The 14443-nt window shown below is 46.0% G+C and overlaps 1 protein-coding gene across 3 annotated transcripts; it reads right to left on the minus strand.

The window, feature by feature from the left end:
• Positions 1-7776: 7776 nt before the first annotated feature.
• LOC100117425 (disintegrin and metalloproteinase domain-containing protein 10) lies at positions 7777-14330 on the minus strand. Of its 3 annotated transcripts, none has more exons than XM_003425452.5 (10): positions 12982-14330; positions 11955-12215; positions 11677-11871; positions 11108-11601; positions 10900-11048; positions 10584-10818; positions 9963-10493; positions 9382-9897; positions 9190-9319; positions 7777-9097 (listed from the first exon to the last, which is right to left on the minus strand). In XM_003425452.5, exons 1-10 carry the CDS (start codon positions 13046-13048, stop codon positions 8928-8930), a joined length of 2748 nt encoding a protein of 915 aa, XP_003425500.1. In that variant the 5' UTR covers positions 13049-14330; the 3' UTR covers positions 7777-8927. The 3 variants fall into 3 exon arrangements, with proteins under 3 accessions (XP_003425500.1, XP_001601668.2, XP_031777872.1); XM_001601618.6 differs by having other exon boundaries at positions 7777-9118; XM_031922012.1 differs by lacking the exon at positions 12982-14330 and adding an exon at positions 12296-12399 and having other exon boundaries at positions 7777-9118.
• Positions 14331-14443: the final 113 nt, after the last annotated feature.

Raw genomic sequence — 14443 nt, forward strand, 5'->3', positions numbered from 1 at the left:
GGTATACTTTTTCCTATAACTAATTTTACCTAGTTTTTGGGTTATTGGGTTATTGAAACGAGAGCAAATTTCACATGACATCTTTTTCAAATTCTTTCTAAGTTCAAATTACCCAAAAATACGAGCATGGTCCAATCGACTCAGAATTCGTTTCTGATCATTTTGGTATACTTTTTTGGATACCTACATTTATCTGCATTTTTGTCTACCTGCCCGTAACCAACCGAACCTACAAAGGATCTACGTGAATAGCAACGTCGGCTGTGTTACCTTCGCGTAGACGCACCCTACTTTGAGACCTAATCGTTGTTCGATGAGGCCGATCTTGTCTCACGAGACCTATCTACAAGATCGTTGTCGCGTGACGATGATTGGCTGGCGTTACTCCGGTGATAAGAATTCGATGGTTATAGGCAGTGATTTCAAGAATCGCCTGGCCTGATCACCAAACTTCTTATCCCAGGAGGAACCCTAATGGTTCCAACCGGCGCTGCCCTATCATCCCCGCCGCAACGCCTCTTAACCTCCTAAGCTACGTTCGAGATAGAGCGGGCGTTGGCGGACCCTACCGACTCCATCCCTTCGCATACGTGGGGTGCCCTGGGCTTTGGCACTAAGAGATCCCACGTACACTTTCCTAATGCCCTAGCTGTTTCGAGGCTCCATCTTGTTGTTGATGTCGTTTTCGTTTCCAGCAACAAAAACAACATCAACAACAAAAGCACCCCTTGCATGTCAAGCATCGTCGAAACGATAATTGACATACTTTATATTATGTACTCTCAGAGAGAGGTACTTACCCACGATCCCGCGATGTCCTCTGGTCCTTCTCCTGGTCCCGGTGTTCTGGTCCTCGTCCTAGACCGCCGCTGCCACCGATGTGATGTCCCGCTGGTACTTGATGATCCGGGTCGTCCGCCGCCTAGTCATCGATGATGCTGCTGCTGCTTGCCACTTCACTACACTATACTGCTTCAAACAATCCTTAGACTGAATGAAACAATGGGGAATATTTATACTCGCCCCTGCTCGAGTATCACTCACACGCGCACACACTCGCACGCTACCTCCGGCAATCCGAAGACAGCCGCAAATAGTTTGGGGAATGTTTATTCTCGCCCCTGCTCGAGTATCACTCACACGCGCACACACTCGCACGCTAGCTCCGGCAATCCGAAGACTGCCGATGATAGTTTGGGGAATGTTTATACCAGGCTCCAGTTTCCAAAAATGCAGAAAAAAGTAGGTATCGGAAAAAAAGTATAGGAAAATAATCAGAAACGAATTCTAAGCCGATTGGACCATACTCGTATTTTTGGGTAATTTGAACTTAGAAAAACTTGAAATAGAGGTCATCTGAAATTCGCTCTAGTTTTCAAAAATGCAAAAAATAATTTTCAAGTCTGTTTTTCTTAATGAAAAAAAGACTTAGGGAAAAATTTTTAAAACCAAAAATGTTTATTTTTTTTCCTCTTTCATTTATCATTATCAGATATATAGGAACCCAATTTTATTAGGTACCTAAACATAGAATTACAGTGTTTGGAGGGGGGAAAGGGGGAAGGGGGTATTGATTCGGAAAGGCCTTCGAGTACTGACCATTGATAAGTAGTCAATAGTAAATATGGTAGTATATATCGAGTAGTCGTATGCTGTATCTCGGAAACTTGAGGGCGAAGGGGTGGGTTGGCTTCATTCGATTGGCGGAAAAAGTTACCCAATAAAACCCAATAAGCCAATGCCCTCCAGCCCAATGACCGAAGAACCCAATAACCCAATAACCCAATAACCCAATAACCCAATAACCCGATAACCCAATAACCCAATAACCCGATAACCCAATAACCCTATAACCAGATAACCCAATAACCAGATAACCCGATAACCCAATAACTAGATAACCCGATAACCCAATAACCCGATAACCCAATAACCCGATAACCCAATGACCCGATAACCCGATAACCCAATAACCCGATAACCCAATAACCCAATATTATAAAATTAACCCAACAATCTTAAATCCCGCCCAAATTGCTTCACTCAATTAAAAAGGGAGAAAAAGTATAAATGTTTCTTCATTTTCCGACAAATTTTCCGGATGTTCAAAAATTTTCACCGTTAGCCGACAAGATACATTCAAACATGTCGTTACCAGCTCTCACGACGAGGACGTCGGTGATAGGTACGTGGAATATTCGTATTGACGCACTGTATTATTATTATTAAGCGTTAATACGTATATTCCTTTGAGAGCCACCCTACCTACCTACCCGGACGCGAGAAACGAAATGACACTGATAGATGATGATTACTATAAATTGTCTACCTGCCCGTAACCAACCGAACCTACAAAGGATCTACGTGAAAAGCAACGTCGGCTGTGTTACCTTCGCGTAGACGCACCCTACTTTGAGACCTAATCGTTGTTCGATGAGGCCGATCTTGTCTCACGAGACCTATCTACAAGATCGTTGTCGCGTGACGGTGATTGGCTGGCGTTACTCCGGTGATAAGAATTCGATGGTTATAGGCAGTGATTTCAAGAATCGCCTGGCCTGATCACCAAACTTCTTATCCCAGGAGGAACCCTAATGGTTCCAACCGGCGCTGCCCTATCATCCCCGCCGCAACACCTCTTAACCTCCTAAGCTACGTTCGAGATAGAGCGGGCGTAATTGACATACTTTATATTATGTACTCTCAGAGAGAGGTACTTACCCATGATCCCGCGATGTCCTCTGGGCCTGCTCCTGGTCCTCGTCCTAGTCCGCCGCTGCCACCGATCTCCCGCTGGTCCTTGATGATCCGGGTGGTCCGCCGCCTAGTCCTCGATGATGCTGCTGCTGCTTGCCGGAGCTACTTTGACCCAAGTTTCCGGGATTTTTCTGACTCGAGCAAGCTCGAGTTAATTCGCCCAAAATGAACCCAAGTCGTTAGAAAAATTGCCAAAAAATACAAAATTCATACGCTATACGCCTTGCACCTACCAACTTTTCGACAATTTCTTCGGAAAGCTCGGGAAAAGTGCAGCAGCAATGGCTTTGGCTGTATTTTCTACGCCCCCGACCAATGTGCAGAGCGAGACAGACACCGAGAGACAGAGAGCGCTAAGCTGCCGCGCATTCTCGCGAAATTATACGCTATCGAGGCATTAGTGTAAACCTTCCGAACACGATTTTCCTATGCTTTTTCACCTTCTCTTTCCATTAAAGTTGTTCTCGTTTCGATAGCACCGCCCCACATAGCGTATAATTCATTTACAAGGCATCGCGCACGGTAGGAGCGCAGCTGAGCGCGCGCTTCCTTCTCGAGTATACACTATTTAAAAAGTGGTGGGGCAAATTTAATTACTGGCCGTGAAAAGCTCCTGAGAAATCCAACTAATTGACCTGCTGCACACAAGTTCGTTTTAGATGGTTTAGAGCACTTTTAACCGATTCAAAGTCAAGTTTTCAGCTGTACACTTGTCATTCCGTTTTCAAAATTTCCAAGGGATACCGAAAAATGCGAGTTAGGACTATCTTAATCGATGAGGGCGGTCGAGTACCATCGATACGTTTCCATCATTTTTTCCGAAATTTTCAGAATTAAACCCGGACCGAGAGGATCTACGACAATGCAACGTGGGCTGTGTTACATTCGCGTAGACGCACCCTACTACGAACCTAGTGATGAACGAGGAGACCGATCTTGTCTCACGTGACCTATCTACAAGATCGTTGTCGCGTGACGATGATTGGCTGGCGTTACTCCGGTGATAAGAATTCGATGGTCATAGGCAGTGATCTCAAGAATAGCCTGGCCTGGTCACCGCATCTCTTATCCCATGCGGAACCCTAATGGCTCCAACCGGCACTGCCCTGTATCCCCTCGCAACATCTCTTAACTTCCTAATTTTTCGTCAACAAAGTGAGCATTGGTGGGCTCTTCCGACTGTGTGCCTCGCATATGCAGGGTGCCCTCGACTTGTTAATTTAAATAAATATCTATCTCTAAATTGAACAGGCACAGCTGCAATTATTAGACTAAGTGAATAGTTGAAACGTGTGTGTTGTCATCTTACTCTATTCTTTCCAAATTTTCTTTTCAGTGACCAAGAAGAGCAGCTACCTCCCCCCTTACCTCCTCACCCGATACCGGAAGCGGTAGCGAATCGCTTTCGTGGACCGCAGAGAAGGTCTAGGGGAAAGTTCGCCCACAATGACGACTTTATAAGGGAGTTAGAACCGATGCCGGATCTGGAAGGCTACCCGGTCGGCAACCGGAAATTTTGTACTGCTACACATGTGCGTAAAGCACTATATGTAGCAGCCAATTTTTTCAGGTTGACGGGCGGGCGGTTTCCTCGAAAGACAGACCGTATGCAAAAATCGTACCATGCGTGTCTACACACCGTAGATAAGCATGTTTGCGAGATGGGGGCTCATAAGTTTTCCCTCTACGGTCTGTCTGTAGGGGAAGCCCAAGCCTTTTATGATGTGGCATATGGGAGCTACCTTAGGAGGAAAAATGATCCTACCCGGAAGGGGTAGACGACAATAAAGTTCAGTTTGCACACACACACACACATCTACACATACGCACGTTCATACATAATTTATTCATGTTTTTATGGTTAATAAAATCATATTTTAATTAACGAATGATTTTTTATTCCCCCAGTACATAAAATCCCGTGGTGTGTAGGGCTCTAGGCGAAGGGACCACGTAAAAAACCCAACGCGCCACGTCGATACCCCCTGGGTGGTATGGAAATTCGACGTTTTCATAACTTGTTTTTTTTTTGCGAGTCAGAACATGGATTATATTAATTTATTTCCTCTTTATGTTCAACAACAGCAACAACAATGACAGCGGCAGCAAGAACAGCAGTAAGAAATGGAACAACCTATGTAAGTAAATACTTGAGAAATAGTACATTACGATACGTGTGACTTAAATGGATCTTTTTTACACGGCACCGAGTAAAACTGAAAAATCAGCTTAAAAATTTTCTGCAGGCGACTAGCTAGATCGATCCAGAATCGTCTAAAACGGATTTGTAACATGGAGACTTTTTTTAAAATCGAAAATGATATAAATCACTCATCCTCTTGGAATATTCAAGTAGGGTTGTTGGTGGATCGGGGCGGAGGAGACAGAAAACAACACGAGAGTTTCCGATAATGTGGCTTTTTGAACTAGAGCGCCTGTTGGATAGAGTACGTGCTGCGCTTTCCGACGACGTGCTGCGTGTAGTGGTGCGCGTTATGTTTTCGCGCGTGCATAATTATCGCGGGAATCGAGGCGCGGACGACTCGTGATTTGAGGAATTGTTAGAGGAGAATTATATCTAAAAAAAATTAACTTTTTAAAAAGTAAAAAGTTAGGCAAGATTGATATATTTCGCAACAAAATTATAGATTGAAAAGTACTAAGATCAATCAAAGTCAAGTTTATTATATACTACTCTCAAGATAATTACTACGTAACTTGCCATGCCCATGTTTAATTTTGTTTATTGGTGAACAACTAAGATTTCCTTTTATGTATTAGAACGTCATAAAAACACCATAAGTACAATGAAACGGGCATGGCAAGTTATGTAGTAATTATCTTGAGAGTTGTTCCTTGCTTCATCACGATTAAATATAATAAACTTGACTTTGTTTGATTGATCTTTTTTTCAATCTGTAATTTTGTTACGAAATATATCAAACTTGCCTAACTTTTTACTTTTTTAAAAGTTAATTTTTTTTAGAGATTTCAATCCTTTTTAGTAAATTTTTTTGAGTATTTCATATTCGACGTCGTAGAAATAAAATATAAGCATATTTTAGCACCTTTAGATCAAAGCTTTTTTGTAACATTATTATCACTAACATGAGATCACTGATTGTTCTGATATACACCACCCTCGAATTATTTCTACGCCTGGACACCAAAAACCACGGCGCGAACTACCCAGACTTCGTTATCGGCCACCCTGCACACCTAGACGCCGTCATCGTATGATTTATTTACCTAGACACCAAAAACCACGGAGCGAACTACCTAGACCTCGTCATCGGCCACCCTGTACACGTAGGCACCGCCCTCGAATTATTTCAACACCTAGACACCAAAAACCACGGTGCGAACTACCTAAACCTCGCCATCGGCCGCCCTGTACACCTAGATGCCGTCCTCGTATGATTTATTTACCTAAACACCAAAAACCACGGAGCGCACCACCTAGACGTCGTCATCAGCCACCCTATTTATCTAGACACCTTCCTTGAAAGATTTTTAATTCAAGCAGAATAGCAGACAATGTAGACCCAATAGCTTGTGCGGCCAACTTCACAGTCTAACCACTCGGTCGAACTGCAGGCAGTTAACTTAACGGTCTTACCACTTTTTGGGCTGAAGAATAATTAAGCAAGTGATTTCAGCATTTTTGTTCACCTGCATACTTGTTTATTATGTTAAAGCTAGTTTATTGCTGATATTTTGGTTTAAAATCATAGTTTGGCATACCAGTATAAACATTTATCAAAATTAGCTGGGTACATGAATGATAAATAATTTATTTCCTTAATTGAAAATTCGAGAGACCAATATAGAAGTAAATAGTGTCACGGGCGCCGCGGCGTCGTCTGCTTCTCAAACTCGCCTTCGTGGCGCTCCCGCGCCACCTGATTCAACCAATGATGAATGAGCGAATGGCGCATCAACCTCTTAAAATCTGAACATCTAAAACACACAGGTAAAACGCCCAATACTCGGACAAAATGAAAATTTAGGCCTATACTTGGACGGTCGAATATTTGCTATTTCGATAAAATAAAAAACGTAACCTCAAAAATTGGATCAGCATTGTAAACACCATTACTAATAAGCTACTAATGATTTTAATAACATTGTAACAAAAATCAATTCTCAAGGATGATTTGAAAGACTGCTCTCGAGTCTACTAAGAGCAATTTTTTTCAGTATTGTCCACTAACTACCGAAAACGCGATTACCATAAAGTAGTAGTTGTACACGTTTGATTACAATGTCCAACTACTGGGGCTAAGACCGCGTCCAAGTCTGGTTCAATCGTGTCAAATGATGTCTGACCATACCGTGTTTTTATGCCACTCTTCAAAATTTATTTTTATCATAAAAACTGATTTTTTGAGATTCGGTGTTTTTTTTAAATTGAAAGTTAATTGTGTCGGCTAAACGTTGGTGTTAAAGGATTTTGATACTTTGCAACTTATCCGTGCAAAATAAATGAGCTTCTAAAATTTCCTCAAATTCTGACGTAGTTTGAGCACGTTGCTGTGCAAAGGACCTTAATGATGTTAGGAAAACAATGAAATTATGAATCGTATTGAAGAATAATTACTTTTTACTTTTTGAGAAAGGTTTCATTTTAAAGATATACCATTCTTAGAATTTTCAAAGGTATAGGGATCATCGACTTTTGGAGGTTCTAACATAAAAAAAGTGGCTGTCTCGGGGACAGCCGATAGAAGTGTACTTTATACACTTTTGTTTAGTGATTTTGATGTCATTTTCTTTTTTTTCCAACTTAATCGCAAATTTGACAGAGAGTTAGAAAATCTTAGGCGAAATATAATAAGAAAACCGAGATTTAGAGAGTACATACAGTGATAATGTTTATATCACCGCCGCTCGCCGATTCAATCCCCAGTAAAATGTGTACCCGGCGAGCCTATAGAAGTATTCACTTCAAAAATGTAATACATGGAAAATGGCCATTTAAGGTAGGGATCGTCGTGCTTTTCAAAGAATATAAAATCGTAAATGTAAAATGTATGCTTTATTTGTAACACAAGATATTCACAATCATACTTTATTGATAATATTCCTAATCACACGCCAGGGAATGCATTCCGACGCTCGTCGGCAATTGGTCAGTGTGCCACGTTTATTTGTATCGCGAAACTCATTCAATGAAACACAAACAAAGGCCACCCGGTGCACATATCCAAGTACGTCGAATGAAAATCGAATCGAATGCGGAAATATTAGCGTGTTTAGTTTGGATCGATAGAAAAAATATAATCATTCAATTTCCGTCCCCCCCCCCTTCTTCTATGTACAATTGATAGAGTGCATGCGCCTACTTTCCAGCTATACCGGACCACAAGCTGCATGGCAGTGAACGCTATTGGCAGTCTGATGTAAGGTACGCGCGTTGACACACTCCCTATAATATACACACTCTTAGAGAAAAAACAAGTTCCTTCGTTTATTTAAAATATGCTGTATCAATCTATATGTACACAGTTCAATCAATCGAGTATGCGCACATGGGTGCGTCGTCATTGCCGTCGAAATTCTACACACACTCGCACACACGCGCGCGCGCGCGCACGCATACACACACACACACACACACACTTACTTATATACGGTCACCTTCAAAATAACAGCGATATACATGTATCAACATCGAAATGATTTAAAGATAATCGTCATTGGAAGGTTACGCTAAAAAATATAAAAAATGCGCCTCGAACCCCCAAAGATTATTGGCTAGTGTAATTAATTACATTAAATTTTTATCAATCGTTATTACTACTGTATTATCGTAATTATCATTATTATTATTATTATTATCATCGTATCGTTACTTTTAAAGTAGAGAGAACAATCTTGAACGACACGATAAAGCACATTCTTCTAAATCAGGTATAACTATAGGGACAGTTTGGTAAAGTAGCTGCAGCTTCGCTTTGGCAGATTGTATTCAATTTGGCTGGAATCGCACGCTGAATCATTCAACTTAATTTTGCATTGTGCGCAGAGGTTTATCACTATATTATCGACGCAGTCGTCGTAGAATAAAAAATCTGCCAAAGTAATACATTGAATCTCTATTGCAACGATCACCGGCGGGTCTGTACATTTTCAACGTCATCGAGCGCTGCTCAGGCAAAAGTGGCTTGTCAGAGTTTGTGGTTCCTCATCTCGTAGGCTGAGCCGCGGACAGGAGGCGCCGCTCCCCCTGAGCCCGAGTAGGCGCCTGCGTAGAGCTCGGGCTGGTGATGGCCGCCGTGATTGCGGCCGCCGGGATAGCCGCCTGGAACGCCTGCTGATGCACCTGATGGCGCACTAGCTGTGGGAACCGAGCGATATCCTGTTTAAATTTCAAGTTTAAAATTCGTGTATCGCAACATGCGCACGAGAGAAGCGAGTGTTATGCCAAACCTTTCGGATAGTACTGGGCCCCTCGGCCCTCACTGGCGCCGTGATGGCCTGGACCTCGAGAACTGTGTCCGTGTCCAGCGCCCTGCCTAGGAGGTACGCTTCGGGCCCCGCCGCCACCGTGAGGATGTCGCTGCGAGGGAAAAATTTCGTGTTACTAGGTGTTGATTAAATTTGTCATCAGTGTCACGCTACCATTCTCCTCAACGTGTTCATGGGCCTCCTCAGAGTGTCGCTGATATGTCTTGCCGGGGGCTTCTTGGGATTACTCGAGGGCGTGTGTACAGCGCAGCACTTGATGAACAAACCCATAAAGATGATGAAGGCAATGCTCATCAAGAGCACGGCCCACCAATACTCGGTGATCCACTGAGCGACTGTGGTGAGGGTGGCCTCGTTAAACAGCATATTTTTCAGTCTGGCGAGAGGCCCCTCAGCGTCAACCGCGCGACATTTGAGAAAGACGTCGCAATATCCTTGAAAGTTGTCGCAGGGCGAGCCGGGACGCAAGCTGATGCCACCCTTGGTCAAGTTCACCAGGTGAGCAAACTCACTGGTACTACGACACGTGGAAGCGTCCGTGCCGTTTTGACAGGCTAATTCGCAGAGCTTGCGCTTGTCGATGTTTGGTATTACACTGCTCGTCAAGAAGCACTCGGTCAGATTCCACTCGAGGCAGATGGAACCCGTGCACTCGCCGTTGATACAGAGCTGAAAAAAGTCGGCGCTTGCATCTCCACGCTACATACATACTCGATTATTGCTAATATCATTACCTGAGTGCCCTCGTTGCATCGAGTCTTGTTGGCCTTGGGTTGGGGAGCCGGGCACTCGGAACTTGCGCCATTGCAGACCGAGCTGTAGCTGCAGTCGGACTCGGCCCTGCACTGAACCTTTGCCGAGAGCGGAACGAACGTGCACGTATCGCTCGAGCAGCAAGGCCCTTGGCTTGGGCTGCATTGCGTGGCGTACTTTCGGGTACAGCCTTTGGCCGATCCGTTGTTGATGCGCTCGAGGACGCTGAGAATACGCGGGTAGCAGCACCTGTCGATGCACTCGTTGCTGTCGTAGCCGCAGTCGCACTCCTCGCCGGCCTCCACTATCTTATTGCCGCAGAACGCGCCTTCCGAAACGTTGAAGCAGTTGCGCTTCTTGTTGTCGACAATGGCGTCGAGCACGTTGCTGATATTGCCGATGCTGCATTTGGAGAATTTGCTGTTGTTCGGCCGGTCGCCCGATGTTGCCGAGGCGAACATTATGTAGTTGCCGTCGAGGCCGCCGGGCTTGCAGTCAGCCGGAAAATCGTGCTACCAAAACAACAACCACGATTACTGCTAGTGCTGCTAGTGCTGCTAGTGCGCTACATTTAATGTCATCTGTAAATATTCGCCGCCTACCGGAGATCCAAAGTTGTGTCCAATCTCGTGAGCAAGAGTCAGCTGGGACACCTTTGGCGGCACCCGGCTGTTATAGTTGACAAAAGTGATGATGCCGGTATTGAGCGAACGCTTTGTCGACTGATACATGCCGCCGACCGTCTCAGTGTACGTTTTGTACTTTTCGCAGATGCCGCCCGACGCTCCGGATGCCGAGGCCACCCACGCCAAACCCAGCGTTCCCCCGGTAAAGTCCCTGTGCAGACACAAAGACAATTGTTTTATTTTCCACAAGTCTCTCTGCGCGGAATCTGGCGCTCGGTGCGCGTACACCAACCTGTAGGTGAAAACGTAGGCCAAGCAAAAAACCTCGTGATTGCCCAAAGAGTGAAGATTCAGAAAATTGCTCACGTCGATGTTCTCCATGCAGAATGGGTTTTGATCCCCGTAACTCTGTGGCTGCCCACATGCGCTATCGTCGTCAATCTGGAAATAAAGAGGACAATAGATGATAATGCTCGCGCGTTTTAATCTCTCTAGTTTACCTTTATTCTCTGGACCTCAAACTTGATGTCCCTATGCTCAATCTTCCCGTCGAATTTCGTATCCCTGTAAATGTAGTTGACTGCCGTTACGTGGTGAGCAATTAGTGACAAAATCTCTTCCCGCGTCTTGTCCTCGTCGTGATTCAGCTGCTCAAAAATGTGCCTCCAAATGAGGGGGTCTGTTTGAATAAACAAGGAGCAGGTGTTTTTTTTCTTGGGGTCATCTATTGGCCGAATAGCTTTAACCCTGTTTGTTAGCTCATCCACAAAGTTAGCTTCCCGGCTGTACTTGTGGACCGGCGTCTCTGCTGCGGAGGCGCTCCAATGTGGCGCATCACGGCGGTGACGGCGGCGATTCTCTTCGATCGTCGTCGTCGTCGTCGTCGGCGGCGGCGGCGGCGGAGGAGGAGCTGGCGTCTCGGGCTCGGCCGAGTTCTGCAGCCGTTCCATCCACTCCATCACCTCGTCTGTGATGCCGCAACCTTTGGAGTCACCTGTGTGGGTAAACAAGTTGATCAAGATCGTGTACGATGCACCAGACCATCTCTCTGTATAAGGTTATCTCGTACCTGTTCGAATGCTTTCATAAGGGTCCTCAACGTCGTCCTCGTGATAAATGACAGAGTGGCGAGTTTCGTTGCGCTCGTGGGGCGCAAAATAGTAATGCGACTTTTCAACGTACCATGCCCCGTCTCTTGGAGATACTATCTTTCCATGAAAAATTCCGTCACTCAAGCTACCGAATACATGACTGCCAGGTTCACCTGGAAAAATAATAGCAACGATGCTCAGATTTAATAATTTTCTATAAACTACCAAAAAAAGTAAAACAAGTTTGTCTCCATACCTATGAGATGGCCCTCGTAAATGTGAGAAATATCAAGATCCTCCCGCTGACTGGTAGGTCCAATAATGACAAGATTGTCACTGAAGGTGCTGAGGTCGCGTTTGAGTCTCAATCGAAAATCTCGACCGTGGGCGCGAAACTTGAGTGTGATCGCATTGTCTCGAGTCGCTGAACGCTTCGCCCTCAAGTGATTGCGGTGAACTTCTCCGGCATCATAGGTCAGAGGCTCATAGTGTCGGATATACTCGTTCAGTCGTCGTGCTGCAATGATCGATACATTTTACATCGTTAATTAATCATGTAAAAAAAGTCAAGTGAAACCGAGATGAGCGATTGTGTACGTTGGAGTAGTGGAGGTAGCATAGAATAGCCGTGGATAGCGCGCTGATTCGAGTTGATGACCGGACTAAGGCTGGCGTGCTGCTACCGACGGCGCCCGATCGATTCTCTCTCTCTCTCTCTCTCTCTCTCTCTCTCTTGCTCTAGCAGCCCATCTCTCCTACGTATAAATGGCAATCCGCCTGGGAGAGAATATAGCAGGGCGCTAGAAGCGGTTACTATGCGCTCAACCTTTCGATTCGAGACGCTATGCTTTCTCCGGCTGTTAACGTCAACATTTTTAGTTGTAGTATGACATCAATTCGATTGTTAGATATATTGTCCAACGAGACTATAGATATTTCAGCAGGTCGTTCATACGTATTTATCTCGATCCCTCCATGCGACTATTTCCGATAAGAGCGCGATAAATTACAAGTTGAGTTGTCAGCAAGCAGGTCCAAATGTCTGCACTGGAAATATTGCAACAACAACCTGTATGCACCAAGTACTAGCTCGTATACTAATGCATTATCGAGTCTGTCTAAAACCGCAAATTTTCCTCTTGATAAACAACGATGGGGCGACAGGTGGAGCACCGCGAAGAGAAACAAAGCGCGTAGCTCAATCTATAGGGAGAGAGCAAGAGAGAGAGAGAGAGAGAAACATACAGAATGCAGGGCAGAGAGAAAAAGAGCGAGAAACTCACCACTCTCGATGCAGGGTACGAGCAGCAGAAGAAAGAGGACGAAACCACAGCTATCAGGAAACATCATCGTGCAGCCTGACGATGACGACGGCGAGCGTGTCCTCCTCCAATGCGCTTTTCCCTTGCGTTGCTGCGGGCGGAAAGCACCGTGTAGAATGTCGGACACAACAGACTGATGATGGGCAGAGCTGCAGCAGCTGCAGCAGCAACGACGCGAAGCTGATGCACGATCGCAGCGAGGTGTTCTGGCCCGCGCACCTCGCGCACACAAGGTAGCAACAAACGCAGCCCCTATTCTCCGCTCGCGCTCTCTACAGAACGAGAGAGAGAGAGCTCGCTGCAGCCCACGGCCCCGACCTGTGTGTCGTATGCGTGTTACGCGGGCTCAATAGCCCCTCGAGGCAGCCACGACAACTCGCTTATATAGCGGCTGATCAACAACACATCAGTAGAACACGAAACTCACCAGCACGCACTAACCGCAGCTCTACGCGAAGAACACAAGCGGCGACACACGCGCGGCTACGAGGACGATGACGCGCGATGAGATGACGGCTCTGCGACGCGTCCGTAGCGCGACTTGCCACCGCGGCCGATAATGCACTCGCCTCTCGAAAACTCGCTTCCTCTTGTTCGTTTCCCTTCCCTCTCTCTCTCTCTCTCTCTCTCTCTCTCTCTCTCTCTCTCTCTCTCTCTCTCTCTCTCTCTCTCTCTCTGATCAGCTCGAAGCACTGCAGAATCGCTCTCGTTGGCACTGCGCTGGCTTGTTGGCAGGCTACGCCATATCGACGACCGACGAGGTTCTTCCCTTGTTCTCTTCTCCAGCTCTCCCTCCCTTTCTCTCTTGCTCTCGCACGAGCACGGGCCGCGCACAGCGCACTGTATACAGTAATACAGTACACTGGTAGCACCTATACGCGTACGCGCTATACAGGCGTAACACTGCGTGCTGCTGCTGCGCGCGCTATGAGTAATTCTCTCTTGAAGAGCTAGAGCGAGAGAGCTCACAGCTGATGACGGAGCAGCTCCGATAGCCAATTCGCGTAGTCGCTGCTGCGGTACAGTAATACACAGTTTGTTATACGGTGACTGGGGCGCGGGGGGGGGGGGGGAGCTGTCAATGCGAACGATTGACGGCGGCGTCGCGACGAGTAGCCAGCTGCAGAGGCATATTCTGGCGTCGCGCGTGCCTGCAGCAGGTTCAGCTCTGACACACACTGCCCGTTACGCACTCTGCGTCCACAGTCCACACATACACATACATATACCTATACAAATACACTCGCGCAGCGAGCCTCGCTATAGCGTCTCCGTAGCGCTAGCTTCCTATTCCATTATAATGCCTAAGTAACTCGCGCTGCTCCGCTCTGCTCTGATATGCAGATGGCGCCATGCCAGCGCCCTCTGTCGCGCTCTTACTGTACAGTGTAACTGGCCTGGCTCAGCTGGTTATATCGGAATC

The sequence above is a fragment of the Nasonia vitripennis genome, chromosome 1 (assembly GCF_009193385.2).
Source record: "Nasonia vitripennis strain AsymCx chromosome 1, Nvit_psr_1.1, whole genome shotgun sequence".
In the NCBI taxonomy this organism is placed as follows: Eukaryota; Metazoa; Arthropoda; class Insecta; order Hymenoptera; family Pteromalidae; genus Nasonia; species Nasonia vitripennis.